The sequence below is a fragment of the Gouania willdenowi genome, chromosome 12 (assembly GCF_900634775.1).
Source record: "Gouania willdenowi chromosome 12, fGouWil2.1, whole genome shotgun sequence".
NCBI classification, from domain to species: domain Eukaryota; kingdom Metazoa; phylum Chordata; class Actinopteri; order Blenniiformes; family Gobiesocidae; genus Gouania; species Gouania willdenowi.
The window spans coordinates 1,604,866-1,620,126 of NC_041055.1; the positions used below are offsets into that span (position 1 = coordinate 1,604,866).

At 36.3% G+C, this 15,261-nt stretch overlaps 1 protein-coding gene across 1 annotated transcript in view; it reads left to right on the forward strand.

The window, feature by feature from the left end:
* Positions 1–15,261, forward strand: part of LOC114473655 (synaptic vesicle glycoprotein 2C-like) — a 43,376-nt gene that overhangs the window by 10,078 nt on the left and 18,037 nt on the right. The window contains exons 2-3 of the mRNA XM_028463416.1: positions 5,247–6,071; positions 14,399–14,579. Coding sequence (XP_028319217.1) covers positions 5,480–6,071; positions 14,399–14,579 — 773 coding nt within the window. The 5' untranslated portion in view covers positions 5,247–5,479. The remainder of the gene's footprint in view (positions 1–5,246; positions 6,072–14,398; positions 14,580–15,261) is intronic.

The following is a 15,261-nucleotide window of genomic DNA, read 5'->3' on the forward strand; positions in this document are numbered from 1 at the left end:
TATTCAGTTATTACATAATCATGTGTATTTTCTGTCATTTTGTATACTTTTGGTATCTTTTTGCATATTTTTAGAATTAATAATATTAACCATCTTTTTCTAGTATTTTGTGTTTTTATTGACATTTTGTGCATTTTTCTATCTTTTTGAGTGTTTCTGGAAATGTTTTTGTCTATAGTGTTTGTTGGGTTTCATATTCTTTCCATTTTCATATGTTACAATTTTTAGGTAATTTGTTTTATGGGCAGACACTACATTCCTGTAAAATGGGTTTGTAGGAGTTTCTGAAGCTGGACTTCCTTCAAAAAACTGTTTGCATTCCCATATCGTTTGTTTGATGTAGGCGGGGCTATATCTCAGCTAAATCTACTCATATTTTTCTGTTTAAAGGGAATTCATGTGATTTAATGTAAATTCCTCCTGTTGTTCTAATTATAGAATATATCAAAGTTTTCTGCTACATTTGCAGTTGAATGTTTCAAACTTAAAGAAGCGTAAATCTGCCATAGGGAAAAATACGCTTTAAATGTGGGAATGTTTCCTTTCTACTATGAGTGAGATAATACAGATAATACAGCCTTTGAATGTGGATTAATGGTTAATTTACACAATTTAATCAGGTTTCATTCACTGTGGGGCCGAGATGTGCAGAAATCTTAATGTTTAAAAAAAAATAGAGAAAAAACCTAATCTAACTTAAAAAATGAGGAAATAAAATGAAAAAAGTGGAAAAAATTAAAAAATTTAGAAAAAACAAGACAAAATTGAAAAAAAGAGTAAAAAAATGAACTTAACTAACTAAATCGATAGTACAGTTTAATGACAATATAAATACTGAGAAACTTTGTGCTTTGAAGATAATTAAGAACCAAATTATTACCGCCTACACTTTGAAGTAGCATCATATGTATCCTCTGCATAAAGGCACTTTATTTATTTATTTAGATCATGTACACAGGGTAAATATAGTACATGATCTAAATAATAATAAAATTTCCTGAAAATTGACATAATTTCCAATCTGATCATTAAATAATGTAGTCTTTTAGTGTTTATGTTATGAAGAGCCAAACCTGCTGTAAAGACACAAACTGTGACTGTGGTTTGACTCAGGAGGAGTGTCTCATCATCTGGCTCTAGCTCAAACTTAGTCAGGACGCTTTTGGCTAAACTTGATTTGACTGCTGCATTGCACCAAAGCGTCGCTGCTGCCGGGTGCTTATGTTTCAAATGTCGGCCCCGACCGACGCTTTATCTGCTCCTGCAGAGCAAAGGTGAGAACCAGCGTCGTACATCAACCTGCCAGCGTCTGCTCCGACTCTAAAGCCTCTCTCACTGCCCTCGCTGTGTGCTTCCCTTCAGGGACCCATCTTACAAATGGACCATGGACTTCATTCATTCGACCACGTCACCGTTGTTTCACGGTCGCCTCCATTTGAAAAGCGTGAGCTGCTCTTTTTGAGATCAGAAAACGAGCATTTATTACTTAAAGACTGTGTAAAGCAAATTCAGCCATTTTCTTCTAAACACATTAAATATGTCATGAATGTTTTCCTTAAAACATGTAAAAACCATTCAACCATTTATAATGTAAATGTGCAGCTAGGATTCACAATCTGTGTTTCAAATGTCTGTGTTCAGGATTTAATGGGCGGGTCAGAAATCATAGCTGCGTTATGTAACAGAGCCATCGTTAGCATTAGCCTGACCCTGCTGCTGAAGCACAACTCGACCCCTAGCCAAAAACAAACTGGAGCTACTTTCACACTGCTCTCTCCCACAGACACAGTGCACGGAGGCGGCACTTTCCCGCCCGTGGGCGTGGTTCCAGCGCCACTAACTGACACGCCCCCAGCGTCTCAGAGCAGAGAGAAGTGCTTTTTTTTTTCTCTATGATTTGAGACTGAATTTTATTTACTTAGCAATTTTTTCATCTTTTAAATTTGTCTCAGTTGTTAATAACACAGACTTTAAGATCAGCTACAAATCATTAATGAAGTCGTACTCATTGGTATTTTATTACGTCAGACTGTGGGAGTTGAACCTACCTTAGCTTTCGTTTCCAAAAGAGAAGACACAGTTACTACTCAACGTTTTCTTGAATTTAACTTGGAACGTAAAAATACGCTAAGTAGATAAATAAGTTTAATAAGGTTTAAAAATAATTTTCTCTCTTTACAACAAAGACTTAAAAACAATATGAAATCAGTGATAACTGAAGTCAATCACCTTTATTATGCTTTATAAAATAATATGTAATAAATACAATAAATAACTGTGACCTTAACTTCCTAAAGGATAAAGTTTCTCTGAAGCTCCATGGAGGTTTTATCATCCAGGAGGGTTTTTCCCACGGACATTATTTTATTAAATGTATGTATTTATTTATTGGTTTATTTAACAGGGACAGTGTACATTAATATTCAGATAGAAAATATACCAGATTTAGTGAGAAGGCTGTTTTTCATATGGACAGAATGTTCAAATGTCACCATAAAAGAATACAAATGAAAGGAAATATACAATAAAACATACAGTAAACGATGTAGCTACATAATAACATATCAGACTTCCATATGACATATTAAAAAAAAATTAAAAAAGCTGTATTTGATAAGAGGCAATAATGAGATATTAAAAGACAAACATTAAAAAACCACCAAAAGGCCCATGCAGTCAATCCACCAGTATTTGTTCTCCTTTCTCTGCTACGTGTGTGAACATTTTGTCTAAACAAATAATTCCATCATGTGTGAGTAAAATTACCTGTAAAGATCAACTCATTCGCTTTCAGAAACTGGTGGAATTTCTCGGATAAAGCAAATATTAGCACGGTCTGAGTTTACCTCCTTACTGAGATTCTCTTACAATCTGAGTACGTAGCATCATGTACTGGATTAGCCATACACACAGATATTACTGTACTGATTTAAAAAATGCTTAAAACATCACATCAGTCGACCATCGATAGAAAAATTGACCAACGATAAAAAAAAATATTGTCATGATCAGAATTATATGAATACAACAGCTTATTGTAAAGTTACACTAGGTTAACTGTTATTTAATAATGTATATCATAATCATGTTTTTTGGGAGAATAAAATATTCCTATTTGTATTGTTATTGCTGCATCAGACACTATTACTGATGGGAAATTAGTGAAAAAAGATTTTCCACAAGAAAAGGAGCCATTTAACATTAGCTTTAACGTTCAATCTCAGTACGGCAGGAGTAGCAAAACTCAAACAAGCAAACATTCATTTTCCAGTAGATCGCAATCGATCTCAGTACGAGGTAAACTCAGACCGTGACTCCCGTCTTTTAAATAAACGTGTTCCCGAGATGCATTCAGGGTCCCTGGGAAACCCGGACATTTTCATCTATTTATAAAATCAAGCAGAACGGTCTGGAAAAGAAGTAAAAAGAGGACATTTGAGGGTAAATCCGGACGTATGGTCACCGTGACTTACCTTGTGTTTTCCCCGTGGCTGAGTTCATACCGCTCATTGGACGGGTTCAACATGGAGGGTCCATGGTGGTTTTAGAGTGACTTAGAGGTCACAACATCTGTTCTCAGCCTGGGAACACGGTGCATGATTTCTACAATCATATTCAGTCCACGTGTAGATATTAAAGGAAGAGGAAACATATGAGACTGACTTCAGTAGTGCAGGGAGAGTAATCAGGAGAGGAGGAACAACATCTGAGTAAAAGTCTTTAGGAAGTCTCCTAACACCTGTGGATGACGATAGGAAAGGAGATAGGAGGGACCATAACAAGGCCAAAAAATCTATTTCTAAAACCATGACAGGTTGAACAGTTAAAGAACATTCTCTCTCTAGTTTTAGTTTCTTTTAAATACATTTGACAGACAAAAAAAAGGTTCTTCTCATTATCACATTAAAGGGATCCTCCACTGTTTTTACAAATGTGTCCTAAAACCTTTAAAATGTCCTTATTAATAGATCTACGTCTAACAAAACGCATTATTTTGCATCATATTAGTTTTATTAACTTTTAAAGCTGGGACTACTTTACCCTGTGCGCCGCCATGTTGAAATGATGTCATTGATGAAGCTAATGGACCCTTTCAGTCCATTGAGTTCTATATGAGGTGAAGCGTTCAGGATCATTTATCAGCTTTTTCAGGCAAAATAACAACTTGTGCTGCTTTGGGTTGATCTAAAAATCAGTAAAAGTTAAAAAAGTTGATATAAACCTCTTTTGTTTACCGAAATTTGTGACCACAGGGGGCGACAGTTCCAACGCTGCTGTTTTGTAGACGACATGAAGATGAGAAGAAGAGCTCCGTGTATGTAAATGTAAATACAGGATCAACTGCTCTGAGTAACAGTATACGTGATAGACATCATTGCTGGTCTTGAAGAACAGTCTGGGTTCTCTGAGACCTTTAGAACGAGGTGTCGGGTACTACAACTCTAGTGATGATCTACCAGAGATTAACTTTGAAAATTACTGGAATAAGATAAATATCTTTGTAGTTTGTGGAGTTAATGTCTCTGTGAAACACCGGCATCATGTCGGACGGTATGATGCATCAAACCCCACAATGTTTTCCTATCAGTCTAATTACGTTTCAATGACCAAAATAGGAAGCGTCACAAAATATTTGGTAAATCAATTTTATGTTTATGGGGTCCACCTCAATGTTGACATTTTTACATTAGCCCCATTACATGTATGTCGTTCATATTATTGTTCTGATTATTTTCATATGTTTAATAGTTGATCTATTTGATGTACAACACTTGGAAAGCACTCTATAAATACATGTATTATTATTATTTGTATTATGGTATTTTTAAGTTTTATGCATTTGAGTTATTTTTTTTGCTATGATATATTTTGCTTAGTAATAACTAATAAGCCACTATTGAGACATTTCCACAGTTAGCATGATGAACTGATGATCTAGCAGTCATATGTAAGTTCTGATTTCTTATGTTCTTCAGAAAAACAACAAACTAAACAAAATAATGCATATTTTTTTCTGTTGTTATTGTGTTTTAAAATTTTTTCACTGGCTTGTTGGTTCCCAGAAACAATGATAGAATTGGCTAATATCTTGTCTGGTTATCTTTTTTTGGTATTGGAACAAATTTAGATTGCGGACAGAAATATATTAGAAATAAATCAAATGTGTATGCATGGTTTGATGTGTTCTATTGGATGGCTAGCGTTAATCAAGCTAACGTTGTCTGTTCTGTCTCTGTCGCCCACAGGCTGATGTTCTCCTCTGAACTCTGACAGGACTAACAATCTGTCCAGTCGTCTTTACTTCTGTCTGATGGAGTTAGAAATCCTTACTTAGTCTTTAGTTTCCTGGCAGCTCGGTGTGAATAATCTGTGGTTGATCTTTGTGGGAGCTGAGAGGAGCTCGGTGGCACTTTTTCACCTCGGTGGAGTAGAAGTGGCAGAGAGCTGAATCCCAGTGCCAGCTTCTTTTTGTGCCAAGATGGAGGAGGGGCATAACAACAGGACTTCGTTGGTCAAAGGTGCCAAGGACATCGCCAAAGAGGCCAAGAGGCACGCCGCCAAGAACCTGAACAAAGCCGTGGACCGAGCCTCGGACGAGTACGCGTCCCATCACAGCTACAACCGCTTCCAGGACGAGGAGGACGACAACTACAACACTTACCACCAGGAGGACGGCCACTACGCGGCCAACGACGAGGACGGGGCCTCCAGCGACGCCACCGAGGGCCACGATGACGAAGACGAAATCTACGAGGGGGAATACCAAGGCGTGCCCGCCTACAGCGACGGGAAGCCCCGGGACGGCCAGGTGGCCCTGGGCCAGCCGGTGTCCGACAGCGTCAAGAGCCGAAAGGAGCTGGAGAACGAGCGGCTGGCGGACGAGGAGGAGCTGGCTCAGCAGTACGAGCTGATCATGCAGGAGTGCGGCCACGGGAGGTTTCAGTGGCAGCTGTTCTTCGTGCTCGGCCTGGCGCTGATGTCGGACGGCGTGGAAGTCTTCGTGGTGGGATTTGTTCTGCCGAGCGCCGAGACGGACATGTGTGTGCCCAACTCTGGGGCCGGCTGGCTCGGTAAGGACCTTCAGTACGAACGCAAACACAAAGTATCAAAGTATCAAAGCATGTTGGAGACAAAAAACACCTTCAAATTATTTAAAGAAACAGAGAATATGGCGAAAGTGAGGATTTGGGGAAAAAAGTCAAACACGTGACAACAACAATACACAAAATTACACAAAAAACATAAAAAGACAGAAAAAGGCTCAAAATGACAACAATAATACACGTGAAAACAACGATACACAAAATGACAACAGAAATCACAAAAAATCATAAAATTACAAAAAAATACAAACATAATGTTTCCCAAATAGCACGAAAAAAACACCTAATGACTCCCAAAATAAAAACAACAGATATCTCCATAATGTCAAAAAAAAAACACTAAGGCTTGTCTTTTTATCAATACTGTGATTAGAACTAAAGCACAAAACATACACTATAAAAAAAACAAGGTGGAGCTAAAATAAAGTCAGAAAAAAAACATTATTGTAAAGAGAAAGAAGGGAAAAGGAAAATGGATATCAAAGCAAAAACATATAATTCCAATAAAAGGAAACAAAAATCCTAAAATAATAAAAGACGAAGCAGCAAAGAAAGACATATAACCTTTAACTTTAAAAGGATCTCCACTGATTTTTAAAAGTTTGACCCCAGAAGTTTTATTTTGAGACAGAGAAATCTATAAATATACAAAAGTAAATAATGATAATAATTATCAATATGATATTAATGAAATTAGGTAAAAAAAAATACAGAAATTAATGAATAGATCCAATCAAATCCAAACCTGTAATATATAATAATAACCTTAACCTCTACCTTTAATGACCATGAATCAACATAAAGGTGGTTCAACATGAACAGAGAAAAAAGACGCCTTAGCTCATGAAAATCTACATCATTTCTGTGACGATCACATGCAGGACTGGGGGCGGAGCCTGTGGGAGTTCACAGCTCAGGGATGAATGAGAGCTCTCTCAAAGCAAACATCAAAGCTGAATCTAAAAGCAGGTGCATCAATAACACCTGCCTGTGAGCAGCTGCAGAGCGAGGTGTGTGCACGTGTGCACGTGTGCACGGTGTCCCATGGCTTCAAGGAGAAAATATTGAAATATTAGTCAGAGAAAGCAGAGCCTGGAAGTGTTTCAGGATGTGGTTTGTGGAGCTGGTGTAGGTTTTTATTGTGGACACAGAGAGATGTGCTGATGATCAGCTGCTAGCATGTAGCTTAGTGCTGGGAAAAGGTTAAACTAACGCAGACATGGAGCAAATGGTGACCCCATTTTAGTGCAGACCCAAAACAAATACACACAATTAGTACAAAAACACTCAAAATATCAGAAATACACATAATAAAAACACAGCAAATAATAATGGCAACAAAAGCATAACAAATGACAGAAAAAGGCACAAAATGACAACAATAACACACTAAAAAACTTACAAAATGTCAGCAGAAATGCACAAAATGACAAGAAAATTACTCCAAATGACTCCAAAAACATACAAAATTACATTTAAATGCACATAATGACAACAAAAACACATCAAATAACAGAAAAAGGCACAAAATGACTCCAAAAACATGCAAAATCCAAGTAAAATGCACCAAATGACTCCAAACACGTACAAAAGCACATAAAAAGGCACAAAATGACAACAAAATACACATTATGACCACAAAATACAAACCAAATGACAGAAAAAGGCACAAAACAACTCCAAAAACTACAAATTTACATTAAAAAGGCACATAATGACAACAGAGACATACAAAATGACAAGAAAAGGGCATGACTGTACAAAATGATAACAAGAATATACAAAATGACTCCAAAAACGTACAAAATCCCATAAAAATGCACTAAATGACAACAAAATACACATTATTACCACAAAAAACCAACCAAATGACAGACACATGTAAAAAAATGACAACAGAAATACACATTTGACAAAATTACAAGAATATAGAAAAATGACTCTAAAAATGTAGAAAATCACATCAAATTGCAATGACCACAATAATACACGAGAACAAAATATTTCCCAAAGAAACACAAAATTGCTTCAGAAATACATAGAACAACGAAAACTATGTACAAAATAACAACAAAACAAAGAAAATGACACCAAAACGCTATAAATATAATACAATAACCCACACTAACGCTTGTTATTTCTTGTATCAATGATCTGATTGGTTGTTGCTCTGAATGCTGACATGAATCTATAGTTTATGATTTTACAGTTCGGTCTGAAACAGAGCTAACATTTAATAAATGTTTAATAAAGGCAGCTGATTGGCTGTTGGTCACCGGGGTGTTTCCTGTGTTCTGACTTACATCACAGTGTGTGTGTGTGTGTGTGTGTGTGTGCGTGTTAAAAAGAACAAGCCACTCGTTTCTCAGACTCTCAGACGCGCGTGTCGATTGGAGCGGATTTATTTACACACTTTGACCTTTAGCTCACACACACACACACACACACACACACACACACACACACACACACACACACACACACACACACACACACACACACACAGCTTTCAATTGATCTGTTTTGTCGTTGCTGGCTTTGTTTACTCCACACATTTGATACAAGTATTAATTCTAGACGTGTTTCTCTACGGCTCTGGAGATGTGACTGAAACATACACAAAACAGCTGCAAAAATATACAAAATGACTTAAATACACACTAGATATTGTGTATTTTTAATTTTTTTGGGGGGTATATTTGTGTCCATATTTGTTTCGAGGTTTTTTGGCATCCTTTTGTGAATTTATATTTGTTATTTTGTGTAATTTTGTTGTTATTTTGTTTTTATTGTGTGTTTTTATTTTAATTTTGTTTAAATTTCTGTCCTGTTGTGTAGTTTATGGGTCACTTTGTGGGTTTTTAGTCTGATTTTGTGTATTTTTGTAATATTTCTGTGTGTTTTCCAAACTAATTTAGTGAATTTTTGGTTTTATTTTATATATTTCTGTTGCTATTTTCTTGTCATTTTGTGTATTTATCTGCTGTTTTGTCTGTTTTTTTTTGAGTGCTTTTGTGAATTTGATTGTTGATATTTTGTGTATTTTATTGTGTTTGTAGACTCTTTATGTGCATTTTCTGTCATTTTCTGTATATTTCTGTCCTATTATACATTCTTTGGTATTATTTTGTGTATTTTTGTAATAATTTTATAGTTAATAGTTAAACTAATTTAGTTTAGTTAGTTTCTTGTTTTGTGCACTTTTTTTTTTAGTAGTTTTCTGAAATTTTGTGTTGTGTATTTTTGTTGCTGTTGTGTTTTTAGACTCATTTAGTGCATTTTTTCTGTCACTTTTAGTAACAGTTTCTGTCACTTTTTTAGTTAAAGTTTGGGTTTTGTTTTCATTTTGTATGTTTTTGTCATTGTGTGTTGTTCGTGTCATCTTGTGCATCTTTCTCACATTTTGTTGTATTTTTATTGTCATTTTATGTATTTTTCTTGTATTTTGTGTGTTTTTATTGTTGTTTGAGAGTTTATTGGGACATTTTGTGCATTTATCTCAGTATTAAACTCTTTAGTGTATGTTTTTGTTGTTGTTTCTGTGTTTTTTTCCTCTCATGTTGTTATTTGCATGTTGTTGGTGTCATTTTGTGTTTGTTTCTCATATTCATGATGCTTTTGGAGTGATTGCGTACGTTTATTGCTAAGATGAGTTGGTATCACTTTAAGTAAATATGAATCATCAAAGCTAATGTTCTGTCTGAGTGTTCCCTGGTTTCTGTAGTTCACAGGCTTTTATTTCGTGGTATCTCAGCAGGTGTTTCCATAGCTTTAAGGGAAACATTTAAACACAACTGCTGCTCATCTGCATAGCGCAGCCTCGAAGGCCTGACCCAAGTTTGAACCCAGCAGGAAATCACAAATCCAATCTTCCTGAGAGATGCTCACACTGCGCCTCTGATGCACCATCACCCCCGCCCACCCCCCCCAACCCTTTACGCCCCCGCCCTCCTCCTTTATTACAGAACCAAACCCGTAAAACAAATGAGCCGCTGCTGCTCTGATAGAATCTTCCACACACGCTCAGATGTAGCTACACAAATCAAAGTGTGTGGATGCTGGACTTTGTGATGTTGTGCTTGATATTAGCCTAGCCTAGCGCTGTCCTCTCCGTGCACAGCCGTGCACGTGCACGTAGCCCGTGGTTCTGTCACCTGTAATAAATCACCAGCTCTGAGCTCCACGTCTGCACCTCTCGATAAGAGTACAAACAGCACACGATCACATCTCCCCTTTCCTCACGCATTAGCATTTTTATTAGCATGGAGAGGAAAATGGATATTTAACACCTGCCCCCCCGCCACCGTCCATACTTTGTCACTCTGTGCTGCATGAACCACCGCCTCTGAGACAAATGGTGCGACTGGCAGTGAGTCCAAGGGCGCTTTAACGCTAGTCCTCTTTAGCTTTGACCACAGCAGCGCTCAACGCGTGCTTCGTTTTAACGTGAAACTAAACTCTGACGCAAAGAACGCAGCTTTTCTGCTGAGTCAGGAATAAATGCCAACATTTCTCATGAGCTGGTTTTTTCGTCTTTTCTTGACTCCATCTGTTGTTGTTGTTCTTTTCTTTCCCACGGAGAGAACATCCAGGTGGTGTTTCTCCTGCTTTTGAGTCATTTCTTTTACTGTGACTCAATCAGTCCCTCCAGGATTCCGCGGCCAATTTCTGTGATTGTCGAGGCCTAAAATGCCTGATTTTGCGGCAACTTTTAAAAAAAAACTGCGGCAAAAGTTGCATCATATTTTATTGCAGCCACCCCCAAAGTAGGACACGCCCTTAATAACCAGGACCAGACTAGGAAGGATTAGTCGTGGAGGAGAATCAGCGAGGAGGTGGTAGTAGCAGGTAAAAGTTCTCTATGTAGCACTGAGCTAGCATAGCATTAGCCACTAATCACACCGCCTTTTTTCACTGGTGGTTTATGTTTATGAGAGGAGAAAAAAGAGCACAGCTCCTCACTTCAGCAGGCAGTGAAACTCACCGAGTTGGACTTGTCGCTGGTGGGTGAATGCAGCATTAGCCAATCAGGACGCAGAACACAATGCACATTCATATGCTGTAAAAAAATGCATCCAAAATTGCACTGTAAAAAAAACACAGAGGCCACGAAAGGTGAACCGCGATATAGTGAGGGACTACTGTATTTGTATTTATTGTATTGTGATTCTTTTTCTATTCTATATAATTCTATTGTGTTGTTTGCTCATTGTGTTCTTTGGTTTTAATGTTTGAGTCACTGACTAGTAAAACCAATTATTTTTAATTTTAACTAATAATTACACTGTTTTGCATTTCTTTTAGATTTTTCCCTGTTGTTGTTGTTCCTTCGGGACATTTGACTAAACCTGTAGGTGTTATATTGTTTTATAGTGTATTACTCTAATTAAATAATAATGTAACAAAGTCCACCAAATGACTTAAAGCTGATGAACAAAAAACACACACAATATGTTTGTTTACATACACAACTACTTTAGCAAAATAATGATGTTTTTAATGTTTTGCACACAGATATAAAGTGGATTGCTTCACATTAAACCTAAAACTGTAGTTTTCAATGATTTTAAAATGCTTTTATAGCTGGTCATGGGTGAGAGATGATTTAATAATGAAATCTGTTTCCTCATCTTTTCCTAATCAGATCTCATCACAGGCTAATTAAACTTCCTGAAGTCCTACAAACATGCTTAATACAGTAAATGAAGTTAACTATTGTCATTAATTTCATATTTACACACAGCAGAAATGTTTCTGAAACGAGCACGCGCTGAGATCACGCCTGAGCGTTTGCTACGCATGCTAAAGCTAACATTAGCTAACACGTTGTTTTACGCTGAAAAATATGATGGAGATGTGTGATATGGTTCCAAATAATGTGGGTGAAGCTTTATTCAGTGTTAGATTCAAATTTATGATTGATTTTGTTAAAAAAAAAAAATAATAATAAAGAATAAAATGTAAGTAAGAAAGTGACACGAGACAGAATGTGTTTCCCAAAATAAACACAAAGTGTGGAGGATGCATTAGCTGAACTCCTCAGAGTCAGTATAATCATGACTAACAACGGTGGAGCTGATATAAACTCTATCTAACCGACCATGATGTCACTGTTTTAAGAGGTTTCAAATGTAATTTAATTTTGATAATTTGTTTATTTATTTACGAAAACTACAGAGATATTTCATTGGCTGTAATTTTTTTCATACATTCTCACTAATAATAAATGTACAAACCAAGCCAACATGTGCTGCTAAAACATGCTAAATGCTAAATGGGTCTGATGCTAAATGCTAAAAGGCTGTGTGGTCGCCGCCATGTTTCCAAAAGCGTCTCGTGTCAACAGATGAATCTATCGCAAACACGTGAAGCACATTGTTGTGCGTGTGTGTGTGTGTGTGTGTGTGTGTGTGTGTGTGTGTGTGTGTGTGTGTGTGTGTGTGTGTGTGTGTGTGTGTGTGTGTGTGTGTGTGTGTGTGTGTGTGTGTGTGTGTGTGTGTGTGGATAGCGAGCAGCTGCTATAACCTGATCGGTTTGTTGGGCGAGTGTTTGCTCTGATGATTGTAATCCAGTTTGTGTTGAATCTGTTTTATCTGAGCCCAAACACACTGAGAGACTTTAAAAACCACTCCCAAAACCACCAGGAAGTCTGAACTTTTGCAGGTATTGCATTAATAATGATCTAAACGGGGAAATAAGATGCAAAAAAGATGTTTTTGTGTTGTAACGACAGCTATAGAAGCTGCGTTGCCAGGTTGGGTTTATTGTGTCTCAAGAGGGACGTTTACACCAGTGGTTTTCATCATGTTTTTTCAATATATCCAAGGTACAACACAAAATAACAAAAGAAAAACAAAAATTGACAACAAAAATGGACAAAATCACACCAAAAACACACAGGAATACACAAAAAAGACAGTAAACAAAAATAAAAAGACAGAAAATGAGAGAAAAATATAGTAAATTTCAACAAAAATAGACAAAATCAAACCAAAAACACACAACACAACACGACGACAAAATCACGAAATGTAACAAAAAACATAAGAAATGACAACAACAAAACACAAATGACTCCAATAATAGAAAATAAGAGAATGAATTAGTAAATTGCAACAAAAATAGGCAAAATCAAACCAATGACACACAACATGACTACAAGAACACAAAATATCTACAAAAACACAAAAAACTAGAATAAAAACACAATGAGAGAACAATATACCAAATTGCAACCTGGTCTAAAAATCACATAAAACTACAAAAACAAACATTAACACCGAAAACAAGAATAAAAACACAGAAAAACATATCAAATTGCAACAAAAACCGAGAAAATCAAACCAAAAACTCACAACATGACTACAAAAACACAAAACAGAAAAATATAAGTAATGACAACAAGAAAACATAAAACAACACAAAAAACATAGAAAATGAGAGAAAAAATGTACTAAATTGCAACAAAAATAGACAAAATGAAACCAAAAACATACAACATGATACAAGAACACAAACTGTAACAAAAAATATAAGAAACGACAACAAGAAAAAACAAAATGACTCCAAAAACACAGAAAACTAGAATAAAAACACAGACAATAACAGAAAAATATACCAAATTGCAACAAACATACTCCAGAAATCACATAAAAGAACAAAAACAAACATTAACACAGAAAACAAGAATAAAAACACAGACAATGACAGAAAAACTTACTAAATTGCAACAAAAATAGACAAAATAAAACAAAAAACATATCTACAAAAACACAAAAGATAAAAATACTAAATAGCATCAAAAATACCTAAAATAATAATAATGATAAAAAATTATAGAAAAATACGCAAAGACAACAAAAACATATAAAAACCATGTTGTGTTAATAATCGGACGGTCATTATTTTAAATCCTGACATGAATTTTTATAAAAGAATAGAAGCTAAATGCTCATATTCTTTAAAACAGTAGAAGTTTAAGATGTACATGTTCTACTTCTTTCCAAAAATATTGAACAGTATTTTACTGATTGTTGTAAATGGTTTTAATTTGAATTGTACAAGATTTTGTCAATTTAAGTGATAGCATTACTAGCATACATGCTAACACTGGTGATATGTATGTGTAAAGAAACATCTGTGGGAGGTTTAACTGTAATAAGGTTGAAATAAATCATCAGAAAAGTCAAAGAAAGGTTGGATAGATATTTTTGCTGAGTCATGCTGTGTGCTCTAACAGTCTGTCGTGTGTATTTTCACTGAATTGAAGAATGTGTGTGTGTGACTCCGTGCAGGCAGCATCGTTTACCTGGGGATGATGGTGGGGGCCTTCTTCTGGGGGGGTCTCTCAGACAGACTGGGTCGTCGTCAGTGCCTGCTCATCTCCATGTCCGTCAACGGATTCTTCTCCTTCCTGTCGTCGTTCGTCCAGGGCTACAGTATGTTCCTCTGCTGCCGCATGCTGTCAGGCTTTGGGTGAGTTTAGGTTTTAATCCTGGAATCAAAGAAGAAAGATCATCTGATCTGTCATCACGTCACTTCCTCTAAACCAGTGATTCTCAAACTTTTTTGGGTGTTTTTCACTTTGAACAAAGGTGAATTTTCAATTTCCTGAAGCAAATGCAAGTGAGGATGCAGGTTCTGAACGCTGCATTAGCTCAGCATTAGCCTAGCGTTAACAATAACCTAGCGTCAACATTACCCTAGCATTAGCATTAACATTAGCATAGCTTTAGCATTATCCTAACATTAGCATTAGCTTAGTGTTAGCATTAGCCTAGTAATAGCGTTAGCATTAGCCAAACATTAGTATAAACCTAGCATTAGCTTAGCATTAGCATTAGCCTAGCAACAGCATTAACCTAACATTAGCATAGCCGAGTATTAGCAATAACCTAGCAATCACATTAGCCTAGCATTAATATTAGCCTAGCATTAATATTAGCATTAGCCTAACGTTGGCATTAGCCTAGCAATCTCATTAGCCTAACAATGGCATTCGCTTAGTGTTAGCATTGCCCAGCCTTAACATTAGCCTAGCATTAGCATTTGCCTAGATATAGCAATAAGTTAACTTAATTAGCAATTAGGTTGACAAAAGTAAAAACGGGTTGAAAAATGTTGAAAAATGCTGAAAAAAAGTTGAAAAAGGTTGAAG